Consider the following 16,228-nt stretch of genomic DNA (forward strand, 5'->3'; position numbering starts at 1 on the left):
TTCTTGATCTAGAGTACTAAGGTTTTGTCTATTCTGATGCTTTGTATAGCCAAAGTTTTGGCAGAGAATTGGGATAAAAATATAAATGGTTAAAATATTATACTCAATGGTTGGTACAGTATCATATTCTGTGTTCAAATATTTTACATCGCCAAATTTTTAAAACGCTAGTAAGATTATTTCGTACTCAAATTCCTACTTCATCGAGTTTCAATATGGTACTGAATTCCGTACTCAAATATCAAATATCTTACGTTAAATTTGTGCCAGGGACCTAAAGTAATTGCATGAAAATATTTTACGTAGACCAGTTTTTGTTGGAATACTACAGCGATTCTGTATTGAAACCCAAACTAGACTAAAGAAAAATATATTTGTTACATAAATCACGCAAATGTTACTAAATGGAAAGTGAAAGCGCGTACGGTACTTGCATAATTATACGTGGGAAAAATTGTATCATCGTAGAAGCATAATTCTTATTAAGTTATTTGCAATTTGTCGCGAATTTTTCCTATTTCATCTCAAGAGGGAACGCACGTTCCAATCAAATCGCCTGGTATTCTACAGTTTCCTGATGCGTGTGTGTGCTTTCTCTAATTTGCAATAACATCAGGAAGACACAGTACGTTTTCCACGGAAGAGATGCAAGCACTATCTTTACCGCGGCAAATGTGAATCACGGAACGCATAATCGAGGAAACGTTCGTTTCCACTGGCGATTACTCGAGTCTCGCGTATGCAATTGGCGCGCAACAAGGTCCGTGAACCTCGGCTTTCGTTGTTGGCTTCATTTTAGTAATAAAATATAGCGGTTGAACCGAGAGACACTGTCGTTTGTTTCTTAAGGTCGAAACGTGACAGCGAGCAGCGCCAGGGTCGTTCTCCCCTCTAATCTCGTATCCGTTTCCAATCGGTTCCAGCGACTTTCAGAATTACCATACGGACTAGGTGTTATTTCATTTCTCCTGTAGTCGGAAATGTCACTTGAAAAACGAGAAAACCGCATTTTTAATCATACGACGAGTACACGTGTTTTTACTTGCAATGTGCGATATTTTTCCTTATTTTTGGAAGGGGGCGGAGCAGGAAAGTATTTGAAAATCATTAGAGAGCATTAATCTTCTATTGAAAACATTTCCTTACAGGTAACTATAAAAAGGTTTAGGTTACGTCAAGTTAGGTTATATAATTTTCGAAATGCATATAATTTCACTAACGATATTTTAACCAAGAGAAAATATTCCAACTTTTAATCCTAGAAATATAATTGTGATATTGATAAGAATTTTTGAAATTTCCTCTATGATTCTAATTTAGTTTCTTTACGAAGATTTTTATTGGTGGTGAACTCGTGGATTTTTTGACAGCGTGTAATAGCAGTCTGCGAATAATATGAAGCAAATGTGTAGAAATAATTTTATCATGCCAATGCCAAACTTCTTCAATATTTCCGACAAAATTCTACCAAAATTTTTAACTTCCTCGCGCCAATGCCAACTTCTCTACGTACCAAGCAGTCTCGAATATAATCCAGTGCCCTGAATGAGGTCCAGGTCTCGCGATAATTGCTGCAGTCGTGGTCGGCGTCCCTGACCAGAAAAAGGAAGTCAGAAAGAGGAGTAAAAGGTAATCGCAGACACGAGGACTGCTTTTAACGGTATTGCTCGCTACTCCAGTTCGCGTGTGGCTCGAGCCAATCCAGCGGATCCTTGTTCCGACTCGGGAGCCTGATAATGTATCGTTTTGATCTCCGTTCCTCCTGGTTGAACGGCTGTGAAAGCCACCGATCGAGATATCGTAAGCGGTGATCGAATCGCGTCGCGCGTTCGCAAGACCGATATATTGAGGTAGGTTTCCGCGACGTACACGTGCTTATCTCGTAAAACCAACGAGATTAATAATCCTCGATAAAGCGTGAATCACAGATACAATTAACCACTTGGAAGGTTTTTTTGGCAGTTCATGGAATTTACCGAACTGTTCGATGTATTACGAGGTTGTTGAACTGTGTAAGTGTGGATTACAAGTTCACGATAAAAATTGTCGACTGTTGGTAGGCGCAGAAAAATAGGAAGATTGTAGTAAATAAGACTTTTTTAATCCTTTCAAGGCGAATTTTTCTTTTAACTCTTAATGTATGGATTATAATACGGAATATAAGGAAGTAAACGAATAAAATTACAGCAAACTAGATGTTTCTTTGCAGTTATCAAAGAACGCTGGGTTTTCGCAGTTAATTAGGAGGAAATCTAGACATAATAAATGACAGTTAATCTCAATTTATTCCAAATTGAGTTATGTGTTTGCATTCTTAATTAATTGCATTAATTAATTAACTTTTAAATCGATGTTTAGTGGAAGAAGCGAATGATAACTGTGCGTTATAAACGTTTGAAATTTATTTTGTACTTTCTTAAATCTAATTTATATAGCGGTATGGTTAATGAAAATTGTGAATTAGAAGAATTGGAAATTTAGTTTCTTTCCTTAAACTTAATTTATATGACACAGAATTAATGAAGATGGCGAAGAATGGAAATGGTTTCAGCGTACAAAGTTTCAGCGAAAAAATGTTCAGAGACAATTCTGGAAGAAATTAATGTGCCGCGTTGATAGCGCTGTTACCGGTTCCCACGATCGAACACTTTCTCCGTCGAACCAGCTCCGTACGTTGGATGCACAGGATTTCACGTTCTTTGACGGTTAAGCATGCAAAACAAATGTATTCCTCGTTCGACGATCCTCTTCCGTCCCGCGACATGGTTCTCCATTTCCGTGAACATGGGAAATTCTTGTTGTAAGTCGAAAACAATCCTCTGTTTGTTAACTCGTGGGGAAGATAAAAGAAATTTTTTAATATCGAAGTTTTGTTCGATTTAGTCGATTTAAGTGGTAGTAAAATATTCTTAAACATATTTAAACATTTTGGTTCAATAATAAGGTCATAAGGTTCTTCCTATTCCTTCTATAATATCAAGTTAGTAAATATAAATTGGTAATAAACTGTTCTAAAGCAGATATGTACTAACACGACTCGGTTAGTGGTAAATTGTTTTTAAATAAATGGAGACAATTTTCCTACAGTAGTAAGCTATTGCTAAAGAGTTTTAGATGAATTGGTTTCGGTACCAAGCTGCCTTTATAAATAGATTTACTCAATTTGGTTGGAAAATTAAATCGTTATTAAACTGTCATAAATGATCATTGCTTGATAGAAATAAATGACAGTCTTGTGCCTTGTCTTTGTTTCCATTAGTATTCAAGAATATAATAACCTACTTAATAAATCATAAATTAATGATACGTTGACAAATGATACGCGAGCTGTCGATGTACAAGGAGATCAATTGTCAATGATGAATATTGCATTTGTATATCGATATTCGAGAGAATCGTTTATATTTATTAAGGATAGAGAAGGATGGGAAGAAACTTAAAAAAGATTTCTATCAAAGAAAACTGATGCAAGAAGAGAAACTTATAATTCATTAATACTTCCTATAATACTTATAATTTGTTAATATTTCCTCTAACACATGGTATAAAATTGTCATTCTATCAACATCTTAAAGGAGTTGTAGAAAATCACGTTTCAAACCGTCCAAGTGTCCATTATATAAGAAAACCGGACTGACCTTTTCCACGTCAGTCGCTAAAAACTCGAAGCTTAACGCTTGAATTATCTCTGTTGCTCACGTCACGATTATGTCACGCGACGAACAAGGTATTTTATCACGAAAGAAAAGGAGAAAAAGCGTTAAAACGTATCCTTTCGCGTCAAAACCACCCTTACAATCGCTAAACATGGTGACGAACGAATGTACATGATGTTTCGATTGCGAAAACTTATTGAGCAAGTGAGAGCGATCATCATCCTGACATGATTAAACGCACACGCGTGGACAAGTCTTCAAAGATGGCTTTACGCTCGCGAAGAACTATCCGGAGTTAGTTAACTAACATATTATACATACATATGTGCAAGTACAAGTAGTTAAGCCAATGCTGTGTCAGTATTTAATTCGTGCATTCAACTATAGCGTTCAGTTTCGAAAGAGTAAATCGAATCCTGTTAGGTTGCCCTTTTCCTGGTTTGCTGTTTGATGCGTGTTTAATCAACTTTCGCAACGAAGCATCATCCTAAATCCTAACAATCTATCTACAAGATTCTTATAATCGAACTCATTAAGGCCAATGTTGAGTTACAGCTACATTTCATTTGCAATTTTTTTCTTTTCCGATCAATTTATATCATTGTATTCTGGATTTTGATGTTCTTATAATGAACGAATTTTTCGAAATACAATATCTTTGTTCACTTGGATTTCATAGTTTTGTATTTGTATAAATAATAAACTATAAATGTTTTACAGTTTGTAGTGATTGAAATATTTATATTACATACTGCGATATACTTAGTTCCTTTAATTTAAATTATGCAAATTATCTTTGCATTTCCTAACGAGCAAACATGAATAATAAAATTTTTAATGTTGAGAAGTTTTTCTCTACAACCACTATAGGCTCAAATTCATTATATCCCTAGATTTGGTAATTTTAACACTAAAAAATGCTATATACAGATGTAATAATCGCCAAATATGCAGCAATAATAACATAAGAACAGCAGAAAAATCAATGACTCGATAATAATTTATAAATGTTAAAACAGCAAAAATAAAAAACATCTAATAATCCAATAGCAGCCAGCATGCCACAAGCTTTAACCACGAAGCTTCCGTAACCTCTGTAAACTTCAAAGTATATTTATAAACGCTTCAGTCGTCAGTTTCTTTCAAAATACCTCTAATATTCCATTGCCTGTCTCAACATTAAACATGTTGTTTCGTTATTAGAAGCTAACAGAAACGAAATAGGAAATTAATGGAAATTAAAAGCAATAGACGATTCATCGAAATACACAGCTATTAAAACATCGAATAGGTGTTTTACGGGAATAGTGGGTAAGCAGTTTCGCCCACGGCGGAAAGTGAGATCTCGCGTTTTCGATCGCCAAGTGGGTTACGTCGTCGGTGAGATTGTTGAAACTTGCGACACGTTTTCCTCAGGGTCAGCGTGTCGGCGACTTCGCACTCGAAACGGACGTGCACAGCGTATGCGCGGTCACGTCCGATGCTACCTATGCTCACGATCAACTCGCGTTCCTGTCCAGAAAATTCATTCGAGACGTACAACAGACCACGACACTTGTTAGATCGTGACATGAAGCTGGATTAATATAAAACAGAAATAAAAAGGAACACGCTTCCATGAAGTATTTCTAGACACTGTTTGCGACAAATTTAAGTAGTCCGTTTCCATGTTTTAAATTTAATTCTGAGATTCAAATCTGTTTCTACTTTCGTGAAATATCCACTCGTTCTCTTTTCGTCATTTTAATTCTTTGGGTTCTATGTTCTATGCTCGTGTTTGCCAAGATCTATTCTTTTGGTATAAGTGGTAAAATGCGTTCAACGAAGCCTGTGATAACTGGTCTCTGAGAAAAAACGAACCCGAGTCTCCTTTGAAATTGGAAAATTGTACGTTCCTTCGCAATTTGATGGATTTATGTCTTAATTAATGGCCGCATCGTTCGTGATACACTTTTCTGCGCGATCCTTATAAAGAGATCAGAAACGTATTCGGGTCACGAACGTGGATTAATACTCGCAGTACTCTATAATGTAATATACTTTGTAAATGTCAACGTGTAGTGTGAGAATTAATCCGTATTGAGAAGATAATATATTGGTGTATACGTAACGTATACGTATCGTAGTTTTAGTAGATCAATGACATAAGTGAAAAATTGAAAGGTGTTAGATAACATGCGTTACTGGCCACAGAAATGACTAATTCTTTTAATAAGACAAGCTAACTCAAATGTATTACGTATATTGTCTAGTTTTTAACGTTGTGAAAAATTTACCTCGTTACTTAATTATCGTACAAATACAGCAACTATAAAATTATTTTCTAGCAATTGTTCTTTATCGTTGCTCCAGAACAGAGATATCCCACTTTTTCGCCAGTTCAATATTTTTCTTCAGAAGATTTATTTCTTACAATTGAACTTTGCTGTCCAATCTCCGCTTTCCTTCGGGTAATTACTTTTTTCTGAAATCTACTCTCTGAACATCTTTTCTATTAACGTTTACTAATTGACTCCTACAGTCCTATTGCTTAAATACTTTTTCACCTACCATGTAATTCTCCCACTGAGACAAATGACGATAAATTTGAAAAATTCGCGATCTCTCTTTCGATTTGCACGCTCCAATTTTATCTCGTCTTTGTGAATCTCCGCGATGCGGAAGAAACGTGGTGAAGCGTTCACGCGTTCACCTGGAACATTGGATTCCTAGGAGGATCCATTATAACGTCCCCAAGCCGTTACGTTTTCGTCGTTTATTATCCCTGTCGTGTATTGGAAGAATCTAGTGCGAATAAGTCTAAAAACGATCGCAAGTACGATTCAGAAATCGGAGGAAAAGAGATCCGCGTCTCTCTTCGATACATAGGATATCAATGGACGAATTGCATATTGCGAAAGTCGTGGAATTCCAGAGGGATTTCTCTTCTCTTGCTTCGGTGAAAAAGCAGCTCAAGGAGACGCCCGCGTATGCAACTGCAATCGCGTAATCGAGAGCGTGCTTGTATATAGCAGATGTGGTTCTTTGGATTTTGATCTCTCTATTTCGTCGGTTTCAATAGTATTCAATCTTTTGAAGGATATAAAAATGATTCATTGAACCATTTCAGAAAGGTATAACGAACATTATTGCGAACGAATGTTATCCTTTAGTTATGATATTTCACTTGTTTCTTAATCTACATCGTATTTCATATACCTTGGAGTCTAAAGTTCTTTTTATCGCGAATCATTAAGGGATTGTAATTAAATGGCTCATGTCATATTCTCTGACGAAGGTTGTTAATGTTGTAGATACTGTCTCGTAATATACCATACATGGATGATTACAATTAAAGCAGCGCGATGAAAATAAGTGTTTCTATCTTCACAAAAATCAACATTAATCTCAAAGTAGCTCCATGTTTTTAGTAACTGCGAAATCAAAAGAGGTGGAATTTGTCATTTGATTAGCGTTGATTTCCAGCAGCGAAATTCGCTTGTAAAGGTAAGACGATAAGTACGCTCTTCTTTTTACCTCAAGTTTCTTAATTCTTAGGTTCCGTTTCTTAATTCTTTGAATTCTATAGAACTTTGTCAAAAGAAAGAAACCTTATTCATCTATTCTTTCTTTATTTAACTGTTCATTGCGCCAAATTGATGATAAGCCAACGGTCAAAAATTGACGATGACCGAACGAGATGACATCCGGTTATCCAACCGGTGGCCACTTCTTGGTAGTCCATCGATCGAGATCGACGTACTCTCATGGTTCGAGGTCATCCTCGTCCAGGTGCATTGGGTCAGCTGGTCGACTTCGTGTCGCCCTTCTTTCTCCGACGATCTGGCCTCAGGCCAACTGGGTCCGTTTCGCAGTCGCTGCCAAGGGGGCCATGCTGTTGCTCAATGATCGACAACGATCATGCTCATCGATTCTTCATGAAGGAAATGCGCGTCTCATGAACAAAGCGAAGAAAGTTTGTTACCTGTGTCGAAACCGTAACAGTTTCCTTTAGAACGATCTCAGCATCAAATTGGAAGTATCAAGTATCGTGGAATTACATACATTTTTGCTTCGAAAGATAAAAAGTTCTCTGGATTTTCGGAGAAATTAGTACTTTCATAAGATTAATCGTATCATTAAAATTATAATTAAAGGAAATGTAGGCAATGTTCGACACAATCGAAACAAACAATTTATTTATGAATATTCATATAGAGAATGCTTTAGTGGGTTAGTATATAAGAAAGCATAATGCAGCAAATGATAGAAGTATTCAAATCGCATGAAAAGTAATATTGAAACGTGGTCTTCTCATTAACGCTGTAAGGAAGCAACCAGGCGAATTAATGTGGTAATCTAGAGTAATTATCCTTTGTAATCGCATAAGCATACATAAATGGGCAATAATAATAGATCGCAGTAGAATGTATTATCATTTTTCGTATAAATATAATCTTTTTATTATTTTATTTCCATAGAATTCATTCTTATACAGTTTTCTAGAGAACTAACTAACTATGAAATCGTTTTCATCGTTATACCAATGGTTTCGTGAAGTATCGGCCGAATGAATTCGCGGAGATCGTTAAGAATCGAGTAGTTGGCAATTAAAGAAATCACTGATCGATCTCGTTCGACAAATACGTATCGTCAGTAGCCAGGGTTTCGTAATCATGTGCCGTAATACCGAAGGATAGCTTACACGCTCTGTTTACCGTAATATTGTGGACATTGTAACGTTGTAATAAAGGAGCTCGAGTATAAATGCAAACCGCTCAAAGCGCTTGGAGAAAAAGTTTCAGTGAAACAATTGTTATCGTCGATCAGAAAGAATCGGCTAGCCATATTGTTTGCTCGAACGATATTAACATATGTAGAATCGAGTTTTATTCATTTTTAATATTATTTAATTTTACAACGACATGTACGTAGATAACATGATATTTAAATCTTTGTCTTTGTTTATCTGTAAAAGATGCAATGTTCATATATCAAGTTTTTACGTGCATCGATAATTAAATTAAAACGACGTGTATCTGACGAATTCGCTAATTATTAATTAGATAGCAATTTAATCCGCATTACAACGAACAACGAGGAATTTTTCAAGCCGATTGCAGCAGAGTTTTCATGAAACCACTAGGAAATTTCATAATATATCTCCAGGATCTTTCGAAATCAATAATTAATCGATTATCTCTCTAATAAGAGAATTCATTTTGTTTCAAACGAAGCTGAACATTCAATAATTCTTCGAAAATCGTCAAGTTTCGTTTCTACATCCGTTACAAGAATCCGGAAAGTATCAGAAACTCGATAATCCAAGAAATTATATCTGCATGAAATTGCCAGCCATAAATCCTGCCTCGACGAACAAATTCCCCGACTGATCCTACTTAACAGTGATGTAACAGCGATTCAAATAGCGCTAAAAGTTAACGGCGATCCAATGGAACAGGTGAGAGAGGTAGTAGGACAGGCCTTGTCGCGACTATAGCCATTCAAGACCAACGAAATTCTGCGAAATCGGTGAACTCGGCAAATCGAGTATATCGAATGAATGAAACACCAGCGTGGAAAGAATCCGCTTGATCTCAGATGACGTTGGATCCTGCAGGTGTACCACGACACGACGATGAAAAACAAGCCGACTGTCTGGATTTTTCCTCGACTCGTTTGGTCCAAGAATGTTCGAAACAATGGCGGTGAAATTTCGAATCGCTTTCGATCGAATTTTCGATGAATATTAAGATTTCGAATCATTTCTTGGTTGCAAATTTTTGTAATAGCGATTTAGGATTTCTAATTTAAGATATTAGAATTTGGAATTGCCAGGTTGCAAGATTTTTTGATAGGAACCTCGATTAATTTCGATTTCATATTTTTGATTCAACACAGGGTTTGACAATCAGCCAATATGAGTGGTACAGTAAAGTAGATTATCTACTATTTTGTGATCTTTTTGTTTAAAAATTCTGTATTCACAAAATCTTGCGTCCATACTCAAATTCTACAAAAGTTTGCCAATAATTCGATTACTTGTCGTTAAACGATTTTTGCGTATACCAAACTGTATACTTCACTTTCATCGACACAGTCAGAAAGAAGAAGAGAAGAAATGGATCAAAAGAATTTACTTTCAGTTTCATAATGAACATCTATACTGACCTATTTTCCTCGACAGTATATCGATGCGTTTATGTAAAACAAAACGACCAAGTGGAAAAGCCTGGTGCGGTACGTCGCGCGTGCGAAGGTTTCCAGTAGATTTAGCCGGTGTGCACGTGGCACGAGCCGAGACGGAAGGGGAAATATTCTCGCGAGAAGAAGAAAGGAGTCGGTCAGATAACTGTACGTCGCGGCCTCTGGACGACATCTTCAGCATCGTCGAAGCCTGGGACCTCTTCTCCTCTCATTCCCATACGGATACAGTATATGCCTTATACAACGATTCCCGATTTGATCTTTAGTCTTCGTTCAACACATGCTTGGACGTCGTCTAATCTTTGTCTGTTGGCTGGTTTACTTACTTACCGGCATCGTGCAATTCGAGGTCTTAGTCTAAAACAACCGGTACACTTTGCCGTCGGTTGTTTTCCAAGAACGACACTTCAATGGCATTAAGTCGACACCGTACGACCATTGTCTTCCGTTTACGAGATTATTAGTTTTTCTTGCGTTTTCTTACAATTGCGTAAATAGAATAGAGCAAGAAATGAATAGAAGATAATATTAAATTACGATATTTCTTTGATTTTAATACACTAATTTTGCATATTCATGTTTTATTTGCCGATTGTTCAACATTTACGTATATGTATTTTTTATTACGAAATGTATGTGACGCGTAATTGCTCGTTTCTGCGCGTTTAACAACGTGACATCGATTGAACGTTAGGTTGATCAAACATAATTTCTCGAGCAAACATCATCATTCACCACCCACCGCTTCCTTTCCTACGGGTGCTATTAAGTGTTCTTGATGAATATATCAAACGCGTAAACTTTTCAGAATCGGGTAATCTGTTACAGAAAACAAAATTGTCATATTCTGATCGTAATAATAAATATAGTATACCTAAAATCTCTGTAATGCTGCCAAAATAAGTGTAGCATTACTAAAATTTGTACGAATTTACACGAAGACTCGAATCTCTTTAAAAGCAATCAACATAATACGTATGATACAATATAATAAAGATAAATTGTAATATTAAATACAAAAACTTATTTCTCATGAAAATAATCAAGAAATTGTTTATTTACAGATGTAGAATCGCTATCAGAAGTGAGAGCATCTAGGATAGAAAGGGATCTGCAAGGTGAGCGTTTCACCCTCTCAGCGTGCCTGTCTTGCATCCAACTCATGTCTGTTTTCTCCAATAGAATTTCGCTCGAATACAGATTTCGTAGCCTGAAATTAATACATTTCATCAACCTTATTATTCGATAGTTACATTATTCGCGACGAGTACCACGTTCGAGCGTAATTCTATCGGCAACAACGATTCTCTCTTTCGCTTTCCTCTCTCGTCTCCGCTGTCTGGCCTTTCTCTTCTCACAGTTAAAACCGATCGTCCTATCTCTAAAAACTTGCATTGTGCGTGTCGACGCGAGGTGCGGCCGTGTACATAATCAAAAGTTATACTTATTTCGAAATACATACATGTTTCTATCTGTCTATGTGTCTTTTCTTTATTTTTCTTTTTTTTTTTCTTTTTTTTTGTAATACTTTGTCTTTAATTCTACTTTATTCCCTTCTCTCACGTACATGCCACCTTGCGTTACGTTTCCGTGGGTAAATGGGCTCAAAATCGCTGACCAACGACTCACAGAAAATACAGTTTGTCACACAAGATCGAAGATGCAATATCTCTTTGTGAAAATTAAGTGCTTTCGTAAAAAGCTTTAGACAGATTAAAAGTAATTTAACAAAATGACTAGCCTGTTGCTCAGTTTCTATCGAACCAGGTAAAATTATTTCCCGAGTTATTGTTATTACAGTACGCGTCGCGTAAAGTTATCTTTCTAGAATACGAAGATAGAATATGAAATTACGGTGGCTTTCAGCAATTTATTACTGTCCAATCATGGCGAATCATCGAACGCTAGAATTGCAACAATTTATAATTTTTCACAGAAAATTTGAGGCAGTCGAACCACTATTGAAAACATATTATCTTCTAAGACATATCTTAAATTTACTTAGAGCTTCTTACAAACAGAATTATTTTCCACAAAGAAATATCGCGTCCAGGAACTCGTATTACAGACTGTATATAGTCTCGAGGGATTTGATAATCAATCTAACAAAACGATTCGAGAAAAGAAAGAATAAAACCAAACAATAAACAAAAATGAGACAAGTATATCAACAATGAACACGATTATAGATACATAGAAGAAACTTTCACTATACGAAACGTGAAATTCATTTCACGGTTCGCACGGACCCATAAATCGAGCACGAATTAGACACGGCTTCATTGTGACCGAGCAAAACACAGATCCTCTGTAACTCCCTTTCAAGTCCCTCGAGCTGTACATATTATATTATATATACATAATACCGATACTGGACAACTTTTGAACGTCTGGCGCGCCTCTTATCGTCGTTTCCTTGCGCGCATTAATTCACGGAGTCCCGTTTCCGGTAGCACGAAACGGAACGAAACGAAACGATATGATTCGGGTCCGTGAACAGTGCGACGATCGGAAATCGATACTCGTGGACAGAGGGTAGAGAAACGGGGACGTAGCAGGTTGCTCTCTATAGTCTATATACCAACAGGATGACTCGTCCACTAAGATCGTCTGTCTCTTTTTTTTCTGTTTCTGTTACTGCTCCCGCCTGCTCCTCGCCTCTTCAACTCTTCTCAACAACTGGATGCCGTCTGCCTCCAACGTCCGCCCGCCACTCCGTCTCTCCGACGACCTACATTATCTAAAACTAAAAATACAAATAATCAAACCAAACAAACCAACAAATATATTTATATAACTATATATATGTACACATATGAACGAATGAAAAACCGATTGGCTGAACTGAAACCAATTAATACTGACGGTAATTGCGACTGTTAAATGACTTAAACGAATTTACCACATGACTTGGACTATTCTCTTGTTCTCTATTAATACAATTATACATGGATAATCGATCAATTATAACGGTCACCGAAATACGTGCTCCTCGTGCGGCGATTGACCCCGGTGTTTCTGAATGATCCTAAAATCCTCCTGACTCGTTCCATACTCGATGATCGTCCTCAGGTGTTACCACGGTCCTCCTAGTCTCGGCTCGACCCGGTAAATCCATTCCTCCGGTCGGTCTATTAACGAAAACCGCTCGAACCTTCGTCCAAGATGGAGCCAGCACGGAGTTCGCTACTCAGGTACTCGGTACCACGTTGGACAACGGTCGTCTGTATGCTAGGATATTATCTACGTCTAGCAGAGTATTCTACGATAAGGAACCAGCACCAGATTCACCTACACCTTATGTGGTTTATCCCTCGAGATCCTCTGACAACGATTGGCAGCTGAAAGTGGCTCTCGACAACGCACCCATCAAAGCATTAAGGGATATCGAAGAATCTAAATTAGAAGAAAATCAGGAGGGAGATTCTGGGAATCAAAGTAATGAAGGAAAATCGTCAACGAAATTGGACGAGTTATCTAGGGAGAATGATATATTTAGCAGAAGAGAATTGGGGTCAGATTCGCAGAGATTCAAACCTGCTAAGGTCAGGCCAGCGGATAATCTTCCTACGTACACTGTTACTCATGAATATGTCGCGAACAATTTTGAAGACGATCAACCTAAGAGTTTCAGACCTCGAGCGCCTAAAATCTTTAAACCTCAGCCAAAAGCTCCTTCTACGCCCAAGAAATTAGACATAAAGCCTCTGGCTACTGTAACGTACCATGGTTTCGCTGAATTCACTACGACTGTGGGAGAAACTGTCATAGTTTTCTCTCCAAGTACGTCACCAGCTCCAGTCGGTCGCCCAGCTACTACGATCAAAGGAGACGCGACCTTGAGACCTGACGACGGAATCGCAGTAGTAAAGATCAGGCCAACCAGCGTGGTCACTGGTCAAGAGAGGACCAAGCAACATCCTGGACGTAAATCTGATTCAAAAAGCGAAACAGGCGATCCTTTGTTAGACGCTATTAATAGAGCTAATATTCAGCCAAGTGTCACCGAAGATTTCGAAGTAGAATCTTCAACAACATCTACGGACCCCCTTCTTTTAATACCAGATGTTGAAACTGGCTCGTTAAACCCTACAGGACTTCTAAAAGTTGTAGACTCTACTACTTCCCTTGATGGCACTACCACTCACTATAAGAGTTTAATTTATGGAACATATATTGGTACAAATTACGCTCAGATTATACATACGTCGTCGAACGTGTACTTTTTCCCTGACGAAGCCACTGCGACTTACGATGCCGAAGATACTACCGTAGATTATGGAACGACTGCTACTGAAGAGCCTGAACATGAACAGGACACTACATTAGAAATAACTACTGGTACTACACCAAGGGTAATTGCTACGAGCGAGGAATCTCTTCCAGAAATGAACGAACTGACCACTCCAATTAAAGACACCACTGATAGCGTATTAACGACCTTGAAAGATATTTTGGAGAGTGCTAGAAGAGTTCTTGGTACCACGGAATCGGCTGCTCCAACGTTAGATGATGAAATTCCTAATGATATTGTTCCTGGGGACCCTCAAGGTCGTAGTATCAAAGGTGGCAGCTCGAAGAACGATCTTGGTCATCAGAATCACAAGGAGAACGAATTTGAACAAGAAGGTAAGATTACTTTAGCTACCAGGCTACTTCCTTCCACAGTGTACAAGACGTTCACCTACTTCACTACTTTCTTCGTACCGAAAGGCGATGAAACTACAACTTCCGTTATTTCTAATGAAGTAGTGTCTTCCGACGTTACTTACCTGACAGAGTTGATTCTGCCTAGCGAAACTGCGTCTCCGATTCTTCAAACGACGTTGCCTGAACCTGTGACGACAAGGACAACTCCTATTTCGATTACTGCCTTGGAAGAAGAGCAAACAACGAAGCAGGACGAAGAGATAGAGCTGATATTCAAGACCTTGTACACTACGTATACTTATCTGACGACGTACTTCCAGGAAAGCACTTCGAGTATTTCTAGTAGAGAAGTCGTTGAAACAAATGTGATTACTCAGACTGTTGGACCTAATGGAGTGTCTGCAGTGGTTGCTGGATTGTTTGAGAAGGATGAATCCAGTTTGATATTACCAACCAAAATTTCGGATAAAATTTTGCCTTCGACTACTGTTGAACATGAAGAAGGGACTGAAAAGTATCCAACGACTATGGAACAAACGACAGAAGACATTCTTACCACGTTGCAAGAACAAGATACTACTACTGATCAGAATATTCCAACAGAACCGGGAACAACTGTTAAGGAATTTGAAGACACCAAACACACGATACCTGACATTGAACCAAGTCCAACTCCAGCCTTACCCACTCAAGAAGTAAAGGAACAGATCAAAACTTATTATACAACATACACTTACTTTACCACAATCTTTGTTGATGATGAAACAGAGATTGAAACAAGGACAGAGGTGTTTACCAATGTAGTCACTGAGACCATTCAACCAACAGCTGTGGTGCCTATTATTCAAGAAACAGAGCGACCAACTACACCCAGAGAGGAACCAGCCAATAAACCAGCCGTTCCACCGGAGATCTTGGCCTATTTGGAAGCCATTCAGAGGCAGAAGTCTCAAGAAGAAGCGCTCCTTCTTGCCAAAAAGGTACAACAACAAGGAAACAGTAAAACTGAGGAAACCACAAATGCGCCTGTAACTAAAGAAACTACGACAGAGGATTCAGACACTTTGGAAGAACAATCGACTACAGAAAATTTGTTTCGCGGTTTCGAAGTGAACGCGCAAGTGACGCCAAATCCACCAATGGAAGGCGAAATCTTGGGTTCTATGATCACTGATGTCGTATCTTCCTCCAGTGCTGGAAGTGGCACCGTTCTAGACGTGATGGATAAAAGAAACGCAGTTCCTGAAGACCAGGAGCTTTCAGAATCTAATCATCACGACGTAGAACCAGCACCAACTCTCCTACTTCAAACAAGTTATACTACCTTTACATATTTTACAACGATGTACAAAGGTGACGAATCTAACATAGTTAGCCGTCTAGAAACAGTTACAAATGTAGTCACAGAGACAATTAGACCAACAGCTGTGATCCCTGAAGAAACGAGTACACTGCCAGTTACGTATTTCACGACGTTCACTTATTGGACCACGTTCTACAGAGGAGGCGACACTGTCACTACCAGTCGAGAAGAGACTGTCAGCAATGTTATGACACCGGGTGTAGCACCTACGCCTACCGTAGAGTTAGGCGTGATTATGACTTACAGACCAACGACGGCAAACATAGAAGACAGCCAATCTAGCGAAAAAGAATCCAAAATCACTGCCGACAATGAAGTGACGCCCTCAGTCGCCGTTCCTATTGAAAATTCGAAAGCTGAGGAATCAGAAACT

At 38.1% G+C, this 16,228-nt stretch overlaps 1 protein-coding gene across 1 annotated transcript in view; it reads left to right on the top strand.

Annotated features, from left to right (window-relative positions):
- LOC100644011 overlaps nt 1-16,228 on the top strand; it is a 105,437-nt gene that overhangs the window by 63,877 nt on the left and 25,332 nt on the right. Inside the window, exon 5 of the mRNA XM_048404770.1 lies at nt 10,907-10,960. Coding sequence (XP_048260727.1) covers nt 10,907-10,960 — 54 coding nt within the window. The remainder of the gene's footprint in view (nt 1-10,906; nt 10,961-16,228) is intronic.

Source organism: Bombus terrestris, chromosome 4, assembly GCF_910591885.1.
Source record: "Bombus terrestris chromosome 4, iyBomTerr1.2, whole genome shotgun sequence".
Classification (NCBI taxonomy): domain Eukaryota; kingdom Metazoa; phylum Arthropoda; class Insecta; order Hymenoptera; family Apidae; genus Bombus; species Bombus terrestris.